The sequence below is a fragment of the Canis aureus genome, chromosome 32, assembly GCF_053574225.1.
Source record: "Canis aureus isolate CA01 chromosome 32, VMU_Caureus_v.1.0, whole genome shotgun sequence".
In the NCBI taxonomy this organism is placed as follows: Eukaryota; Metazoa; Chordata; class Mammalia; order Carnivora; family Canidae; genus Canis; species Canis aureus.
Genome location: NC_135642.1, coordinates 7,170,201 through 7,182,575, shown reverse-complemented (window position 1 = coordinate 7,182,575; position 12,375 = coordinate 7,170,201). Strand labels below are relative to the sequence as shown.

General features: G+C 41.8%; 1 protein-coding gene across 6 annotated transcripts in view; it reads left to right on the top strand.

The window, feature by feature from the left end:
* The first annotated feature begins 1,263 nt into the window (after positions 1-1,263).
* LOC144302944 (uncharacterized) overlaps positions 1,264-12,375 on the top strand; it is a 45,175-nt gene continuing 34,063 nt past the window's right edge. For 2 of the 6 annotated variants that reach the window (XR_013369938.1, XR_013369939.1), the window contains exons 1-3: positions 1,264-1,423; positions 1,632-1,712; positions 5,281-5,356. Coding sequence is in view for 1 of the 6 variants with exons in the window: in XM_077880492.1 (XP_077736618.1) it covers positions 1,300-1,423; positions 1,632-1,712 (205 nt within the window). In the remaining 5 variants the exon portion in view is untranslated. Of the gene's footprint in view, positions 1,549-1,631; positions 1,713-5,280; positions 5,357-12,375 lie in introns of all 6 variants that reach the window. The other 4 variants (XR_013369937.1, XM_077880492.1, XR_013369941.1 and 1 more) reach the window with 3 other exon arrangements.

Here is a 12,375-nt window from a genome sequence, read left to right as displayed (position 1 = left end):
GTAGAGCTGGCAAGGAGAAGTTCCCGAAGGAAGGGAGAGCAGTCTCCAACATATGATCAGGGTAAGGTGATGGTGGTGCTGGCAGACAAAATGATGAGTCAAAATAGAAAATATTTAGAACATAGTAGTTTGTAGTTAAGTATTGGCTCCTCATTTGAATGGACTCATATTCATGCCCTCGAGGGAAAGTCTTAGGTTAGCCTATCCAGTAAAAAGAGGAGGAAAATGATGACAACTATTCCTTCATTCCTTCATTCCAGTGTGTCTACTTTGTGCTGGGCAAAAAGGAAACAGCAACAAAACAGAGACAGAAAAACCCTGCCCTCATGGAACCAATGATGGAGTGATGCCATAACAAAAGCCAAAATACATAAGGTGGAGCACCTTGGAGAAAGTGGAATAGGAAGTGCCGGGGCTTATAATTCTAAGCAGGGTAGCCGACAAGGAAGCTCTGTTGCAACAATGACTTGAAGAAGATGAAGGAACGAATCATGTGGCTCTCTGGGAGGAGAGTAATCCAAGTAGAGGAAACAGCAGGCACCAAAGCCCTGAGTCAGAGAGAATGGCAGGAAGACCACCATAGCTTGAGTAAAGCGAGAGAAAGGAAGTGCATGAGACATACAAAACAATGATCTTTATTGGATCTTTTAAAAAAATATTTTGTTTATTTATTCACGAGAGACACAGAGAGATGCAGAGACACAGGCAGAGGGAGAAGCAGGCTCACTGCAAGGAGCCCGACGTGAGACTCGATCCCAGGACCCCAGGATCATGCCCTAAGCCTAAGGTGAATGCTAAACCGCTGAGCCACCCAGGCGTCCCCTTTACCAGATCTTTAGGAATTTTCTACCCGAGGAAGAAAGGTGTGGTACATACTAACACTCAGTATACCCCTCACCTCCACAGGGCTGTTCTTTACCAAGCCCTGAAAGAGGCACACAGTGCTAGTGAGACAATCATGGGTTCCATGAAGATTCAATGACCTTTTGCACACAGCTGGGCCACTGAAGAAAGAAAATGCAAGGCCAGGATTTCTTGTAAGAAAGAACACTTACCACTTCTAAAAGATGCCAACATACAATTTTTTCAGTGCCCTTAATTCTACATATTAATCAAGAGATGATGCATGTAGTTTCAGAGGAAAAAGCCCTTGTTATGTGAGCATGTCCCACAGCCCTTTCTGTAATGGTCCCAGTTGAGTATTGTGAGCAAGGACATTAGCTAATAAAGGGCCAGGAGAAAAGGGAAAGGAAGAGCCAGAGAAAAGCACCAACCAGCACCAATCCAAAGCCCACACCGATGTGCTGCTCTTCTCCACAAGCCATGATTCGTTTAGTGCCAGAACAGACTGTACTCTCAGGCCGCATGCAGCTTGTTCTGAGCCTCAGGCCACCAGGCATAAGAAAGAACGCATGGTCATTGGGTGAGGGATTCCAGGAGTTAAGCACCTGTCAGACATCTGGGCAGCATGAAAGAGGGAAATGTAATTTAGATGAAGGAAATGAATTACAAAGGAGAAGCACAGCAAATCCAATCCTCCTGTAGCAGGTGGTCCAGGAAAGGGGGGTGGGTGGGCAGAATAAGCCTCTTAACTGACGTAGATTAGTAACAATATTCTCCCCCTTTAATAGCTGACTCTGATGATCAGATCATGGAACTTCTTCCTGTACTTTGGAATAGGTGGTGTCTCAGAGAAGAGCTGTGTCTAACAGGTAATTTGCATCTCTCTTTAGACTTGTCACAAAATGTGCAAATATGGGACACCTAGGTGGCTCAGTCGGTGAGATGTCCAACTCTTGATTTCGGCTCAGGTCATGGTCTCAGGGTTGTGCTCTCTCTGCTGAGCTCTCTGCTGGGCATGGAGCCTGCTTAAGATTCTCTCTCTCATTCTGCCTTCTCGCCACCCCCTCTCCCTCTCAAAAAAGAGAAAAGCAACTAAATGTATAAACAGACATAAAAATATCAGTTACATGAAGGATTGAAATGAGGCAAGGCAGAGGAAGTAGGACATTTTCCCACATTTTTCTCACATGTATACACTTCAGTACGTTGACCCAACATGTAAATTTGGTTTTCTAATCATGATATGAATTCTGATAACTATCAATTCTCCTGGACATCTTTGATATGAACAACAGAGGATTGGGGGGTAGAAGATGCCAAATCACACTATATCACAGAGGACATCATTATTAAACTGTGGGTCAATCTATTTATCTATGCATATCTAAATCTATCTATCTATCTTTCTATTATCCATCTATCATCTATCAATCACCTAATAAACAGCACAAATATATGACGTAAAATTCAGAGGTTATATATTCTTTTCTCCACTCCATCCCTAGTCACTTTTCCCAGAGAAAAGAGACATTCTACGCGTCCTTTGTTTAATGATGCTGTGTGCACTATTTCCACTATTACCAATGCAGTTTTGCCTTTTTATTTAACTAAATAACACTGACATGGCTCCATATCACTACTGCCTCTATTTTTTCCCAAAGCCTGCATAATATTCCAATGCATGTTTATTTCATAATCTATTTAACCACTCTCCTGGTGATGAATATTTTGCTTGTTTGCAAGTTTTTGTCACAGCAAACAACACTCTACTTCTGAATGTCAGGCATTAGTAAAGACAGCCGATTTAGAAATTGCTCAATTTGTCAATGGATAATGGTTTATAGTTGAACTAAAAATGTGGGATAACACAGTCATGTGTCTCACTTGATGTGATGGGTAGTAATAAAGCACTATCCTTTTCTACCACTAATTACCATGAAGTAAATAAACAGTGTCACTAGGGAAGAAGGGAGATACTCTTGACTTTTTAAAATCAATTTTCAATCTTTTATTCACCTGGACAGGGCAAGAAGAGGATGGATTGAGCTTTCTCTATTCCAATGGTGCCTTAACTTAAGCTTAAGTCTAGACAGTAATTGCAAGGCACAGAAAGGTGGTCCAGCATGCTGGATTGTGCTATTTCAGCTTGGTTATGCTGATAACATGTTCCAGAGTTAGAGCTCATCAAGGAGGAAATTCTGGTGAGATTTGCAAGGTGGCAGACATAATCACGAAGATTATGTGTTCATAGATGTTGAGGGACAGAAGCAGAGGTATCTGGTAGTTTCCAGCTGGTCCTTGCTGTCCTCTGCCCTGCTACTGGGTCACCTTCACAACCTCCAGCCCTGCAGACCAACAGAGGCACCAAGCCCTCCAGGGGCTTGGCTGCATATAGCTGCACAGAGCCACAGCCACCCTTGGGTCTCTCCATGAGTTCCTCTTTTGTGGTCCTACTCTAGCAGTTAGACATGCTTGGTTTCTCAGATTTCCCTGGAAGGTCTGACACGTCCATCCATGTCAGTGCTGAATTCAGTTGGACTGGTTGGTGATTCCTTCTTTGATTCTCTGACTCTTCCTTGTAGACCTTCCCCAGCTCCTCCACACTAGTGTACGATCTCATTCTTACACCAAATCCTTTATTCTTACCATAACGATCTTGGCTCTGCTTTCCTGCCGGGCCCCTGATTGCTTTATACAGGAAATGCTCACTTGGTTATATCCTTTCTGAAATAGCTCACCCATTTCCAGGCTCTCTGTTATGAGAGGCAGATGAGAAAGTTGAGAGTAACAACAAGATGATGGCTCCTTGTTTACTTCTAATTAGGTGGCACAAAAGGAGCAATTTAAGCTTTCATTAGGAGATGTGAATTAAACATCCAGGGCACAATTTTGGAGGTCTTCAGAAAAAGTGTAAGTTCTCAGTTTGAGATGGCTTAATTGCTGTCCTGCTTCAAGTGAAAAGGATGAATAAATGGCCCTGAGAATCCTTTCTAGTACTGATGTCATACTATAGCTACAGAAGACTCAAGAAATGCCACATTAAGTCAGTTTATTGGTTCCAGCCCATCCTTCTTTTTCTCCTGGTGGCCCCAAGAGATATTTGTGTGAGCATATAGCTATGCTCCAGTATATCATCTAAATGTGAAAGGTGCCTTCCAGCAAGCTTTCCCAAACCCTATTAACATTTGCCTCCTATTTAATGCCATTAGTTGTTACTTCTTTGCAGTTGGTGAAGGGACAACCTTGTTTCCCTATAGAATGTCGCTTGTCGAAATGGGAGTCCTGAAGTTAGATGTTTTCTCCACGACTTGGCTGGTCTAAATACCTGGGTTAAACTTGCCTATAGACCTCTTCTAAACAGTTTAATTTTTCTTTTATGTGAGACCTATTGCTGGGATACCAAATTCTTTTTTTTTTTTCTTATTGTGGTAAAAGATATTTAACACCAAAGTGGCCATTTAACCATTTTTAATTGGTTAAGTTAAATAGCATTGATTACATTCACAATGTGGTGCAACCATCATGACTATCTAGTTTCAAAATTTTTTCATCCCCCAAAACAGAAACTCTGTAACCGTTAAGCAATATTTCCCATTTCCCTCTCTCCCCAAGCCCTAGTTAACTCAAATCCACTTTCTATCTCTGTGAATTTGCCTCTTCTAGGTATTTCATATAAGTGGAATAATACGATACCTGCCTTTTTGTGTCTGGTTAATTTCACATAGCAGAATGTTCATCTAAAGATCCCAGCCTCCTTCCGTTCAGATTGAATATAAAGGTTCCCCTCTCTTCCAGTTTTGGGAATCTCTTTATGACTTCATTTTATCTTGGCTTCTTAACTGCCATCCTAAGAAGAGGAAAGAGACCCAAATATACAGAGCTTTGTTCAGATGCGATGCTTTAAAAACATAAAGTGATGAAGAAATAAATTCAATATAAAGATATTCTTTTACAAGGCTCAATAGTCTTAAACACAATTATTATTCAGATGAATATCAATGAAATATTTTTTCTATCTTTGTGTTGAAAGATGAAGACATATAGCTACTGATATAAACATTATTTCAAGGCTGCTAAGCCCCTGACAATCTAATAATGGTCTACGAGTATTTACACATATCCTAGTCCTTCGATATATGGGAGAGATAACATGTCCATGGATCTTTAATGCATGATTAATCCTTTTTGACATTTCTCTTCAGTGCTGAGGAAGATGGTTGAATTTGCTTGTGGCTGCATTGGCAGTAACTTATCTCCTCCTCTTTCATTCCTGAAGGGAAATGTCATAACAAGAACCCACCATTAAATAAAACATGTACATCACAGATTTTTAAAAAAAATTTTTGAAAAGCAAAAGAGGCTGACCTCAGAGTCAGAAGGGATTTATACTGAACAAAGAAACAGTGAGATCTAAATATAGAATCTTATTTGTTTTAGCATTTCCTATTTTTCTTGTGTCAAGAAAAGTGTTCCAGAGTATAAGACAACAGGAAAATAGCTACTGCCCACTTAGGTAAGTGGATTGTAAAATTACCTACTTGTAAAAGTATCAGCACTGCAACATATATAGTTTATAGTTTGGTTTATTTAATCACTTTTTCATCCATCCAGCTAATAAAAGTTACTGAGTGTCTACTTTGTACAAAGTACTGTGGTAGGCATTGTCTGCTCTGTCCAATATGGTACCCGGTAGACAGGTTGGACTTTGTAATATAAATTCAATAATATTAAAAAAAATAGTCACTTTACTTCCTTTGTTGTTCTAGCCATGTCTCAAATACTCAACACTCACATAAAGACAATGGCTAGCACACTGCGCAGCATAATGGTAGATCATTTCCAACACCACAGAATGGTCTAATGGGCAGCTCTGGTACAGAGTATAAGAAATTATAATACAAAGTTTTTTCCTTAAAAGACTTTGCAATCTAGTTACATATTTATAAAGAAAAGGAGTATAATTGTATTTCATTTTGCAATACATGATAGCAATAAAATAATAGGAGTTGCCATTTTGGGGGCATGTATTATTATGGGTCAGGTCATGCTAAATTCTTTACACATGTAGCTGAACAGAAATACTATATGCTCTTTCTCTGTGCTTGTTAGCCTTTCCCTTGTTCTCATCTTCCAGGTGTGTGGGAAAGTATCGGCCCTTTGTTACAATATAGTCCGATCTATATTGAACTATATTGTTATATGCAGATTTACAAGAATGGGGAAATAGATGCAGTACTGGAATGGGGAGAGGAAAGGGTGGAAGGTAGGCCAGCAAGATTCTGTGGTCTCACGGAGAGGATGAATACCATGAAAAGAAAGGTTCTGAGCAGCTATGGGCTGTAAGGGAAGTATATTGGAAAAGAAAGAGGATTATCAAGGGTTTGTTGCAGACTATATATACATATTCCTTCCAGATATAGAGATATGTGAGTAAACAAGTAGAATTATTTTGAGGTTGATATTTTTTAATTGGACTGTGTTCTTTGATCATCACACTCTGAGAGAAGACAATGTGACTCACAGTTAAAGTTGTACTCTCATTATTCTCATTAATTTCACCTTTACTATTACTCTGCAAGGTAGGCCATTCTTCATCTTTTTTTTTTTTTTTATTAATGTGCAGACTGAGAGTCAGAGAAGTTAATACCTGCTCAGAGTCATATGGTCAGTAAGCGGTAGTGTCAGATTTGAACCTAGTGATATATGACTCCGATGGCCACACTTCAATTATTCTGAGTTACTGCCTCCATACAGGAAGGATCAGATAGTATGTGATAAAGTACCAAGAAAGTCATATGGATAGTAATAAAGGCTATGAAGTCCAAAGAAACAGATTATAGTGAGCTGCAGTGGCGAGTACATGCTTCATGAGCAGAGTGAAATATAAACTGGCCTTAGAGGACTGGAGGATTTAATGGAGAATGGGGATGATAGACAAAGGAATAAACAAACAGCACAAATGAGGGCACTGGCTATAACAGAGGGCGTGGTGGTCTTCTGATAATGGCATTCTAGAAGCTGGACCCAATTAGGAATAAAAAGACTAAACAAACAAACACTGATGAAATTGCTGCTGGAGGGTATTTAAAGATTTAAAGATGATGATTGAGATGATAATACTTAAAATTCAACCTGTTTGCAAATTGCTTAGTCCTCGCAGGCAGCCTCTCTTGGGAGATAGCAAATAGTGGAGCTGGCTCCAGATCATCTTTCTATGAGATTCTATTTTATGTGTCAACTTGACTGGGCCAAAAGAGCCCAGATATTTGGTTAAAAATGACTAAGTATGTCTATGAGGGTGTTTCTGAATGTGATTAACACTGGAATCAGTAGATGAGTAAACTATATTGTCCTCTCCATTGTGGGTGGACTTTATCCAATCCTTTGGAGGCAAATAGAACAAACATGTGGACTAAGGGAGAATTTGTGCTCTGTCTGTTTCAGACTCAGACTTGGGTTGGAACTATATCACCCTCTGGAGCTCCAGCTTACTGACTCCAGATCTTGGAACTTCTCAGCCTCCATAATCACATGAACCAATACCTTATAATGAATGTCGTGTGTGTGTGTGTGTGTGTGTGTGTGTGTGTGTGTGTGTGTATCCTATTGGTTCTGTTTCTTTGGAGAACCCTGGTACATAGGAAACTGTGAATCAGAAAGTTCAACTCTGTCCACAGCTCCTCAGGGAGTGAATTCAGAGCTAGGAGAGGCACTCCTGCTCCAATCTCTAGGTCTAGCCTAGAACTAGAAGGATTCCTACATAGTCTGGATGGACAAGAAGATCCAGAGGCCAAAGACTGGGTCTGAGTGACCTTCCTATGGCCAAAGATTTGTCTTCTCAGACTTCTAAGAGAAATTGTATTGAAATTGTTGTGCCCAAGATTGCGAATCCAAGAAACCACCAAGGAGCCGACACCGATGCAAACGCACAAGGGTTTATTTACAAACTCGAGCTTGGGTCCAAGTATACCTGACACAGCGGAGCAGGGACTTGGACCCTGAAGCGGGTTACAGCTGGGTTTTTTATGGGCTGGTCTAGGGGATCTTCTGAAGGGGTGGAGGGATTTCTCAAGTTCTGTTTACATTCTGATATGGGGCTTTCAAGGGCATTGAGCTCTGTTCTCATTCTAATATGGGACTTTCTGCCACAGGTGTGGGCTCTGTTGTCTTTCTGATATGGGATCCCTGCAGAGGACATTCTGCAGTCTTTCCTGTAAAGTTCAGCTCTTATTCCCAGGGGCCTAAAATGGCTGTACTTGTCCTACTGCTAAACTTGAGGTGGAATGGCCTTAATTTTTCTCGGCCTTCACAGAAATAGTATGACTTTCCATAACAGATAAAATCAGAGAGGGGGGAGAAAGACTATCTAAGAGAGGCAAGGAAGTTTTGTGACCAGACTTGTGTTGGGAATGTTCTGTACATGACCCTATCTGGTATTACTCTGAAAATAATGTTCAAGTAGAGTCCAGTAATCCCAAAATAGCAAAATGACCAAGTTTCAGTTCTTCAGCTAAGTAGGGCAACTTGTTCCATTGAATCAGACTCTGGGGTTAGCCCTGTCCCAGCCAGAGTACAGACTTCTTTGCCCAAATTTTCTTGTGCACAGCACAGCCTTTGCCACGTGGAACAGTTAGACCAAGGTTGGTCAACCTGGAGAGATGTAAAGCAAGCAAACAAACTTGGAGCTAGGGCTCTGACTCCGGATATGAAGACTTAACTCTCTGGATGGAAATGTAGCATGGATACATTTTCATGACTCTAGTGAATCTAACATGCAACCATTTTGAGTTGAGAAGCACTCATCTTGTTGTGCCCAAGATTGCGAATCCGAGAAACCACCAAGGAGCCGACACCGATGCAAACGCATGAGGGTTTATTTACTAGCTCGAGCTTGGGTCCAAGTATACCCGACACAGCAGAGCAGGGACTTGGACCCCGAAGTGGGTTACAGCTGGGTTTTTTATAGGCTGGTCTAGGGGATTTTCAGAAGGGGTGGAGGGATTTCTCAAGTTCTGTTTACATTCTGATATGGGGCTTTCAAGGGCATTGAGCTCTGTTCTCATTCTAAGATGGGACTTTCTGCCACGGGTGTGGGCTCTGTTGTCTTTCTGATATGGGATTACCTGCCGAGGACATTGAGGACATTCTGCAGTTTTTCCCGTAAAGTTCAGCTCTTACTCACAGGGACCTAAGATGGCTGTACTTGTGCTAATGCTAAACTTTAGGTGGGATGGCCTTAATTTTTCTCGGTCTCCACAATCTGAACCAGTCCATAGCAATAACCTACATAGGACCTATATACTGCTGGATTAGTTCACAGATTCTAGGGAGAATTAAATTCCTGCAATGCTCTTTCATGTAGTTTTGCCAGAATAAGCAGAACCCACATCCTCCCTTATCCACTCTCCCTGTTTTGTGTGACTATGTAGGGTCTTTAAGGGGCTGCTCCCTCCTCTCTTCCCTTCCCATATTCCTCTGATCTGTAGCACCTTCTTCTGACTCTGGGACTTTGCTATTCAGAGTTTAGTCCTGAGACCAGCCCCTGTGGCATTACCTGGATGTTTGATAGAAATTCAGACTCCCAAGCCTACCTGAGTCAAATTCTGAGTTGTTAGATCTTCAGCTGATTTCTATAAACTTTACAATTTGTGAATTGCTGCTCTATACAATCTCTATGTGGATACCACTGGGGTAAATGCTCTGACATTAGGACGTTTATTATGCGGAGGGGATGATACACTCTGTTCCTTCTTTCATCTCCTAAAAAACGAGGTCATTAGTTCCCTACCATAAAGCCCATTCTCTGTGGTTAATCATTAGGTGAAATTACATATAAAGTGTACTCAGAGTCATATATAGTAAAGAGAGACAGAGAGACAGACCAGCCAGTTGTACTGCAGTTGGCCAGACAAATGATTGATGGGTGGGGAAAAGATGCACCAGAATGCCACAGCTCAGCATTCAATTATGTACTCAGTGCACAACAGCTGAGTGTATGAGTTATTCAGATGCCATCCATATTTCTTGAGTCTCTTGTTTTCTACTTGATTTGGCTTCAGCCTCTCATAGCTTGTGCTGGGTTGGATCTCTTTCCAGTATGGCTTAGTGGCTTCAGAGCAGGCACTGGCAGCTGGGTCTGAGCAATGCCTTAGGTATTTGACTATTTCAGTAGGACATGGGAAGGGACTGATTGATCCAAAATAAGTTTCTTGGGCACACACTGCTCTTCATCTCCTCATCATTAGTTGAGAAAAGAGTCTCCTGGTATAGAGAGTAGAAGCCCAGAGAAGCTCCAGTCACGATGAGCTTCCTCTACTTTCATACTTTCACCTTGGCCACTCCCATTTAATGAGACGTGTGTCTGGGTTCTAATGGGGCAGCATAACAAAATATTGTATTGAGATTAAGAAGATGAGTTTCGAAGCCAGGTAGATTTTGTTTAGATCCTACTTCTGCCACACCCAAGCTTTGATCTTGGATGTGTTCCTTCTTAAATTTTGACATTAGTGTTTTCTTCTGTAGAAGTAGGAGGGTGAGAGAATCCAATTTACAGAAATTTTGTGCAGATTAAATGTATAGTGCATAGCATTGCATCTGCTATACAGAAGGGCTCCCCACATAGTATTATGATCATCATTATTATCATAGTCTGTATCATGTACATTAGAAACCACTGTGGATCTAGGGTGAGTCTGGGATTCCCTTAGGACTTAGTTTAATCTCACTTAGGTGTACATAGTGTTCTGTGTGATTGCTTTGAAGTACTTTAAGTATGGAGAACATAGGCATCCTCCTCTTAAAAATAGCAGGTATATTTACTTATACAGAGGCATCTAGGCTCCCGGGGAAATAATCTTTCTGAAGAATAAAATACTAGCTGGAGTAGTCTTGGGTGATTCATAGGAATCCAAGAGTATACAACAACATTCAAGTCCTATTGCAAAAGGACTGAGCACTATGCACATATTTGTTTAAAGAAAGCTGCTACTAAGTTTTATTCATTGTGATCATTTTTGAGCCATGCTCTAGTTCCAGCCAGGGGCTAGACTGCATTCACTGACCCTAGCCTGCTGAGCTTCTCTGCAACAGCTCCAACTCAGCCTCTACTGGAATGCCAGAGCTTGAAGGCAAAGAGTTTGAATATCCTGATGCCAGGTTATTCTTGGCAATAACTCACTGTGGCCCAGATGGAGTCATGAGGCTCTGTCCTCTTTATTCAGGGATGGAACCAGAAGACAGCTCCTCCGTGTGGAAGAAGGCAGGCAAGGGAATCCCACCTGGGCACACCCAGGGGCGCGTCCCCATGGATTAAGAAAGGGTGGGGCAGGTTCACTGTCTTTTTCAAATGATTTTCTTTAAATTACAGAATCCTTTTATCAAACAAGGAAGTATCCCAATGCATAAAAGAGATAATAGTCTTTTGTTCTGGTTGATAAATCTGCCTATGTGCATAAGGGACTTTGGGAGACTTTATTTTTCTAGATAATTATTGTTGTGTGTACTTACTTGCTCATTCATACACATATCCCCACACTCAGTGGCTTCTGTCGCTTGCCTGCTAGGGATCCTAAGGTTCCTTGAACATTAGTTAAAAATCACGGCACAAACTGATCTCTAAGGTGTAGTCAGCTCCATTACACCAATGAACTAAATGTGGCTCTGGGGAAAAGGAGGGATTTTGTGCACTGGGGTGAGGGTGGGATAGAGTCTGGAAGAGAAGCCAAAGCTTCAGAGAGTGAGACTGGTGTTGAAGCAGAAAAAAAACAAAACAAAACAAAACAACTAAGGGCCAAGAGAAGCACTGAGTCTCAGTGGTAGAGGTGAGCAGCTTTTTAAGAGCAAATGAGGCAGCAATTATTTCTTTTGTTCTCAGGCATGAGACACATGCCATCAGCTCACCTGCAGCAGTGTTTGGCTGTCATCTGTTCATGGCTTAGATTGCTCATGTGCCTTTCGTACCAAATCTGTTTCCAGAGCCCAGCTTGGTAAGACGCTACTCCTCTGTGGTTTGCTTCCTGTGTGGGCTGGGTAAGGAAGCCTGGGAAGTTGGCAGACGGCAGAGGGCAGCTGGGTGAGCCCAAGTTTGCCTGCAGGGAAGTCTGTCTAGGACCCAAAAGGTCTAGGCCTTTTCAGTTATTTACCATCTCCACCTAAAAAGTGTGTGCTTCAAATCATAGAGAAACTTTTTGTGCTCACTCCCCACCCTGAGATCTGTAAGATGGAAATCCGAGGGGTGCCTGGGTGGCTCGGCCCCTTAAGCAGGTGAGCGGCTGCCTTTGACTCAGGTTATGATCCTGGGGTCCTGGGATCGAGCCCTGCATCCAGCCCCACATCTGGCTCCCTGCTGGAGTGGGGGTGTCTGCTTCTCCCTCTCCCCTGCCTGCTGCTCTGCCTATTTCCTGTGCTCATTCTCGCACTCTGTCTCTTTGTCAAATAAATAAAATCTTTTAAAAAAATCTGATATTTTTGATCAATCAAAAAACTTCCTTAACTGATCTTTACCAAGACTGAAACTCAGCGAGCAGGCGGTCT